The 7,247-nt window shown below is 39.7% G+C and overlaps 1 protein-coding gene across 1 annotated transcript; it reads right to left on the minus strand.

The window, feature by feature from the left end:
- Window positions 1-6,051: 6,051 nt before the first annotated feature.
- LOC100469258 (olfactory receptor 1009-like) lies at window positions 6,052-6,995 on the minus strand. The gene is given in 2 exon segments (XM_011229231.2): window positions 6,052-6,809; window positions 6,812-6,995. Coding segments are annotated over 2 exon segments (942 nt in total).
- Between the last annotated feature and the right edge of the window lie 252 nt (window positions 6,996-7,247).

Consider the following 7,247-nt stretch of genomic DNA (forward strand, 5'->3'; position numbering starts at 1 on the left):
GGGAGGGGGGGTGGGCAGGCACTGGCCCAAGCACATCGTGCAGACATACCTTCGAGATATTGTGGGTTCGGCTCCAGAGCACTGCAATAAAATGAATATTACATTAAGCAAGTCAAATGAATTTTTTTGGTTTTCCAGTGTATATAAAAGTTATAGTTACACTATACTTTATTACGTGCAATAGCATTATGTCTAAAAGAACAATGTACATGCCTTAATTAAAAATACGTTGTTGCTAGAAAATGCTAACCATCATCTGAGCTTTCGGCTAGTTGTTGTCTCTTTGCTGGTGGAGGGTCTTGCCTCCACGTTGCTGGCTGCTGACTGATCAGGGATGCTGCTGGGGCAATTTCTTAAAGTAAGACAAGGAAGTTTGCCACGTCCATCGACTCTTTGCTTGACCACTTAGAGGTCCTTGCAGGCTTATTAATTGGTCTAATTTCAGTCTGATGTCTCAGCCAATAGGGAGGCCTAAAGAGAGGGAGAGGGATGGGGGCACCAGCAGTTGCCGGAGCAGTGGGAACACCCCCATNCAAGGAAGTTTGCCAAGTCCATCGACTCTTTGCTTGACCACTTAGAGGTCCTTGCAGGCTTATTAATTGGTCTAATTTCAGTCTGATGTCTCAGCCAATAGGGAGGCCTAAAGAGAGGGAGAGGGATGGGGGCACCAGCAGTTGCCAGAGCAGTGGGAACACCCCCATGTACAAGGTTCACCATCTTACATGGACGTGGTTCGTGGTGCCCCAAACAATTATTGTAACATCAAGCTTGCTNCAATAGTAACATCAAGCTTGCTGACCACAGATCATTATAGCAAACATGATAATAGTGAAAAAGTTTAAAATATTGCCAGAATGACCAAAACGTGAGAGGGAGACACAAAGTGAGAAAATGCTGTTGGAAAAATATTGCCCATAGACTTGCTCACTGCGGGGTTGCCCCAAACCTTCAATTTGTAAAAACCACGGTATCCACGGAAGCATAGTAAAGCAAAGTGAGATAAAATGAAATTTACCTGCATTTGTTTCTCTTGAAGGGTGTCAAATGGGGAGAGAGAAAATGAACAGAACCTCTTCTCAACTACACGCCTTTTTAAATATCTTCTAATTTTATTCTCCTTTAACTGACTAAAGCTTAAAAGTCAAGCCAATAGTCAACCAAGGCTTTGTGTGGGCATTCCGCTCCCACCCTCTGCCTTCAAAAGAGAGATTTACATCAGTTTGAATTAGGATTGGATATATAAAATAGGAAACTCAAAATGACAGTAACTTTAAAAATTATTTAAAGAAATTTGTTTCCTCGGGGCACCTGGGTGGCGCAGTCATTAAGCGTCTGCCTTCAGCTCGGGGCATGATCCCGGCGTTCCAGGATCGAGCACCACATCAGGCTCCTCCTCTGGAAGCCTGCTTCTTCCTCTCCCACTCCCCCTGCTTGTGTTCTCTCTCCCTGGCTGTCTGTCTCTGTCAAATAAATAAATAAAATCTTTAAAAAAAAAAAAAAGTGGGAGATTAGTGAGNATCTTAAAAAAAAAAAAAGAGAGAGAAAGAAAAATTTGTTTCCTCTATCACAAAACAAATCTGGAGATAGGCAATATAGGGCTGATAATGGCTGATATTAAGCACCTAAATGCTTCCTCATGGTGCGAGATGTGTGCTCAAGGTCCAGCCATTAACTCTGCATACCAGGTAATAAGAATGATACAGGTGAGAGGAAAGGCACTTCCTGAAATTTTAAGGAGACCTCGTAGAAGCACCTTACAAAGTTTCCACTCATCTGTCGGCACTTGGTCACATATAGACCACTCACCTACAAAGGAGATTGAAAACTGTGGTCTTTTATGGTGGTTTCAGTGCGCCCATCTAAAAATGGGGCATCTATTAAAGAAGGGGAAAATGAAAGATGGGATGCTTCTCTAGTAGTTTCTGCTGTAGAGACAAATGGAACCTATTTGGTTTCTTTTCTTAGCTATTCTTTTTCCTAGATGATCTTATTAAGGTGATGGTATTAGCATAATAGCTGAAAACATTAAGCTTTGCTGTCTGGGATCTGAGTTAAAACCCCATCCCCACTACTTATTAGCTGCATGGTTCATCCTGACGTCTACTCCATCCCATTACGTTCTTTTTTGCAGTAGTAGCCCTGACCCCGAGCTGATTTAGATTAACTTACAAGCCTTTCCCCTTCAAATATATGCTCCACGGACGAAGGGTCTTTGCCTGTCTTATTCACTCCTATATCCTCAAAACCTGACGATGTCATCGCTCATCGTCATCGTTAATTTTATAAATTCTTTTGGCAATTAAAAATCCTCTTGAGAAGAATACTTAATAGAAAATAATTTATTTAAAAATATTTGATTTGTGATTTAGCTTAAAACAGGCTAAAGTAATATTTAATATGAAATTTTGTAAAATTACATGCACACCCCCACAGAGAAAATTACGGGAAGAATATAAGCCTATGATTTAACATAGATTATCTGTATAGATAAAATCATATTACAAAAACCTGTTTTATGATTCCATTATCTTTAAAATAGACCGCATATTTTTATGTTTCTGAAATCTATATATACTATACAAACATACAGAAATAGTAAAATGCCTGAAATAAGTACACTGAAATAGGCNAGATTTAACATAGATTATCTGTATAGATAAAATCATATTAAAAAACCTGTTTTATGATTCCATTATCTTTAAAATAGACCGCATATTTTTATGTCTCTGAAATCTATATATACTATACAAACATACAGAAATAGTAAAATGCCTGAAATAAGTACACTGAAATAGGCACAGTTTTTATATGTGACTAGTGGAATTACATAATTTTTATCTTCTTTTGTTTCACTTTCCAAACACTCTACAATTAAAGCCCCCCAAAATGTGTTTTTATTGCTTTTCTTAGGCAATAACAACAAAAAGATTTAAAATCAAGGCACATATTTTATATTCTTATTCATTCAAAGACTTTTCGATTTGATTTATACATTAAATTATATGATAACCTAATTAAATGGAAACATCTCAATTTAAAAAAATTATTTTTGCTTCATCATTGAAAACCAGTGGTATAAACCATGGAGCAAGTGGTTTGTGGAATCTCTTGGAGGGCACAAAGCCTCTCATCGCACTCAGTGGGAACTCTTGCTGGGTTACAGATGAGTGAGCTCTCCAACGGCGTCATGAGATTTGCCTTCAGTCCCGTTATATTTGGCATTGGAATTGCTCAAGTGAGATTCAAGGAGATCGCAGTTCCTGACCCACCACCCTGAGCTTACATCCATCTAAATGAGTTCTATTGCTCCATTCCTTAGATTAGCTAACCCATAAAATATCAAGAGCCTTGGCAAAAGTACAGTGTCTACACAGATGATCCCAGTGGATTTCAGGGACTTTTAAGTACTTGAAGAACACCTGCTATCACCCATCCCATTCTGAAGGTCGAGCTCTTTTCCAAGAGATATTTTAGAGGCACCGTGGCTTATAATCAATCTTGCATCCCTTTTCTTGACTAGAAAGTTTTTCTTAAATCATTTATAAAACTTTCATTATTTGAGTGAGACATAAAATGTGGTATAGCTTGTCTGGTGGTGTCTCCCCACATCATAAGATGAACAAAATCTAAGACTTTGTGACTCACATTATTTGTCCAACACCACAGCCCCCCAAAACTGCAAGATTCAAGTATTGGGGGGGGGATGCTGGGTTGTGATCTGGATCAATTTGTGCTAAGACAGAGTGGCCACTGAAGGACTGTGAATGAATTCCCTGCCCTTACCCTTACATAGCTTTCCTTCTCCCAGATGGCTTCAGATGAGTTATGTGTCCTATCACTCACGCCAGAGGGCACATGGGGTTCACAAAACTCCCTCTGGACCCCAGGCTGAACCAAAGCTACTTGGATCCCAATAACTCAGGTGAAAAATGTTTGGGGTGCTTTGTTGTAGTTTTTTTTTTTAATGTTGCATAACTTTCCTGGTCCAAAAGTATAGAGAAAACAGTACCTGGTAGCATAAACTTAGAAATTAGAAATTCTACTGCCAAGATACTCAATGGGAGGGGGAAAAAAAATTAAAACAAAAACAAGAGATTGCTCAAGAACCTTCCTTCAGTGTGGGATCTGTGCTGTAAAGACACAGCCTAAAACATGCATAATTTTCCTTGCAGCAAGAGAAAAAGAAATCACTTACTTCACCGCTGGCAGCAAACACACACATCTGACAGCGCTGATCCCAGGCTTCATTGAATTAATCATTTCAAAAATAAATAAATGATGGAAATTAAATGGAAGAAATTTCTGAGCTAACATCTGAATCCTTTTCAGAGCCTCCCATTGGCACTAGTTCAGTCTCTCTCGTTTTCTAGCCCATGACTCATTCCTGCTGTCTGAGACCGTTGCCTCCCTGAAACCATGATTATCGCCAGCCTATAGACCACTCCGTTGTCTTGGTGTTCAGTTCCCTCCACACCCTGCTCACTCCCTCTGAACTCTAACCACTCTATGCCAGTCTTTGCAAAGTGCTATGCTTAGAATAACTGCAACATTCCAAGCAGGGTCATGATCCCAAGAAGGAATGGCTGGGACACCATCATTCCATCAACCAAAGAAAGCCTTTGCTTATCCGGCAACTCCATCGCGAAATTTATTAGGGCACAGACTTGACATACATTTATACTTTAGTTCTCCCTGTATCATTCCTGAGGCATATTTCACTCTGCTTTTTCCCCCTGAATATTGCTATAATTTAGAGATAAATTTTCTATTAGATCACACTCAGCAATCAGAGCTCAAACGCCTGCAGACTCGAGCTTGCACCCAAAAAAAAAACACTTCAAAAATCATTTTCTCTTCTCTGAACTAGTTATAATACNCAAAACAAAACAAAAACACTTCAAAAATCATTTTCTCTTCTCTGAACTAGTTATAATACCACTTGAATTGTTCAAATGTTTTACGAGGGACGGAAAATATATGTTTAAATATATTTTAAACTTCAATCTATTGTATTTCTTTTTTTTTTCTAATTTGAAACAACAAAAAAGACTAATATGAAAATAAGATACATATTTTCTGCATTTTAGTTTACCTCTCATTTCTCAACACCTATTGGCTTTGATATTTTAGTATTTGCTTGTTCTGCCATTCACCTGTTTGCATTTTATTTCTAATTTCTATAATAAGCGACACCCATTTATTTTTATCTGAAAGAAATAGAAAAAATTAAATATCAGATATTAAAGTAATAGTTGGAACAACTTCAGAGTCAAGTAGCTAGAGAGACTTCTCTCTCGTCACTTGTCAGTTAGTGGAAGAATAGGAATATAAGTTTTGTATCATCAATATTGTACACCTTTTGCTTGTCTGTATTTGCTTTTTTCTGCAGTGATTGTGACATGGTATTCTTTTTTTTTTTTTAAGATTTTATTTATTTATTCGACAGAGATAGAGACAGCCAGCGAGAGAGGGAACACAAGCAGGGGGAGTGGGAGAGGAAGAAGCAGGCTCATAGCAGGAGCCTGATGTGGGGCTCGATCACGCCCTGAGCCAAAGGCAGACGCTTAACCGCTGTGCCACCCAGGCGCCCCAATGACATGGTATTCTTAAAAGCAAGAATAAAGAAAACCAGCCTAAAAGATATTTAAAGGAATATGAAATGAGGAGTTCCTTTAGTTAAAAAACGAATCCTTTGTGGCTAAATGACACGTTCTGTTTGCTATTTTCAATTCTGTATTTAGGAACGGGGGTCATATATGTCATTCCAATGACTCCCCCCTGGTCTGGACACGTAAACTGGTCCAGCTAGTGCCACGGTATTAGTAGCCAGATGATCCAACACTTCTTAGATTTTTATCTTATGCCCAATAATGAAATCATTTGACGACACAGAATTCCTCTGCCTCTGGGTGACTAGGGATTTTTATCATCCACACGCACACTACTGAAATGGAGCTTTAAAGAAATAGTTGGCATCTTCGGATAATGACCAGGTAGACGAACCATGTCTAGAAGCTTCTCCTTTTATCTAAGTTGATTGCAGACCGGAACTTAGCTTCTGATGCAAAGCTGCCTCCTGACGATCGTTCTGCGCATGGCAGCTTTCACTTCTTTATTCCTCAGGCTGTAGATGAAAGGATTCAACATGGGGATCACCGCGGTGTAGAACACGGACACCACTTTATTGACGTCCAGAGAAAAAATTGCACCTGGCCGCACGTAGATAAAGAAGAGAGTCCCGTATAAGATGGACACCGCGGTGAGATGGGGGGAGCAGGTGGAAAAGGCTGTGCGCCTCCCATCGGCGGAGCGGATCCTCAGGACGGCAGTAAGGATGTAAAAATACGAGATTATAATGGTCAGGCTACTGACAACCAGGACGGCTCCAGCCACAATGAAAACCAACAATTTATTGATGCAGGTGTCAGCACATACCAGAGAAAGAAGGGGGGACATGTCACAGAAGAAATGGTTGATAATGTTGGAGCGACAAAAGGGAAGCCGGAAAGCAGCTGTTGCATGAGTCATGGTGCTCAGGAACCCAACAGTATAGGGTCCAACCACCAGCTGTATGCAAAGTCTCTGCGACATGGTAACGGAATACAACAACGGATTACAGATGGCCACATAGCGGTCATAGGCCATGGACGCCAGCAGAAGGCACTCGATGGCCACAAAGAATCCAAAGAACCATTGCTGCCAAGCGCAGCCCAGGAAGGAGATGGCCTTCCTTTCAGCAAAGAAGTCACTGAGCATCCTGGGACCCACCACTGATGAGAAGCAGATGTCCACCAAGTACAGGTGACTGAGAAAAAGTACATGGGCGTGTGAAGGCGGGAATCCATCTGGATGAGAATAATCATACCCAAGTTTCCTGTCATGGTAACAAGGTAAAAAAGTAGAAAGAGCAAGAAAAGGAAGACTTGCATCCGAGGATGATATTTTAAGCCTATGAAAATAAACTCTGTGATTCTTGTATAGTTCCCATTGGCCATTGATTGTCTTGGTCTTCTAGAGTGAGAAAAACAGAAAATAGATAATGCATACAACTTTAAATAATTTAAAAGCATAACATAATACTTAAGAAAAGAGACTACAGATCTAATTTGGGAACACTGATATAAAAAGAAACTAAATTTAAATGCTAACAAATCAAATATAGTAAAGTTCTTAAGAGCAATATGGCTTAAATGTTTTAAAGGGAAAATTGGAACTAAGAATTGGGTCACCATTTGAAAACCTATAAA

Source organism: Ailuropoda melanoleuca, chromosome 16 (genome assembly GCF_002007445.2).
Source record: "Ailuropoda melanoleuca isolate Jingjing chromosome 16, ASM200744v2, whole genome shotgun sequence".
NCBI lineage: Eukaryota > Metazoa > Chordata > Mammalia > Carnivora > Ursidae > Ailuropoda > Ailuropoda melanoleuca.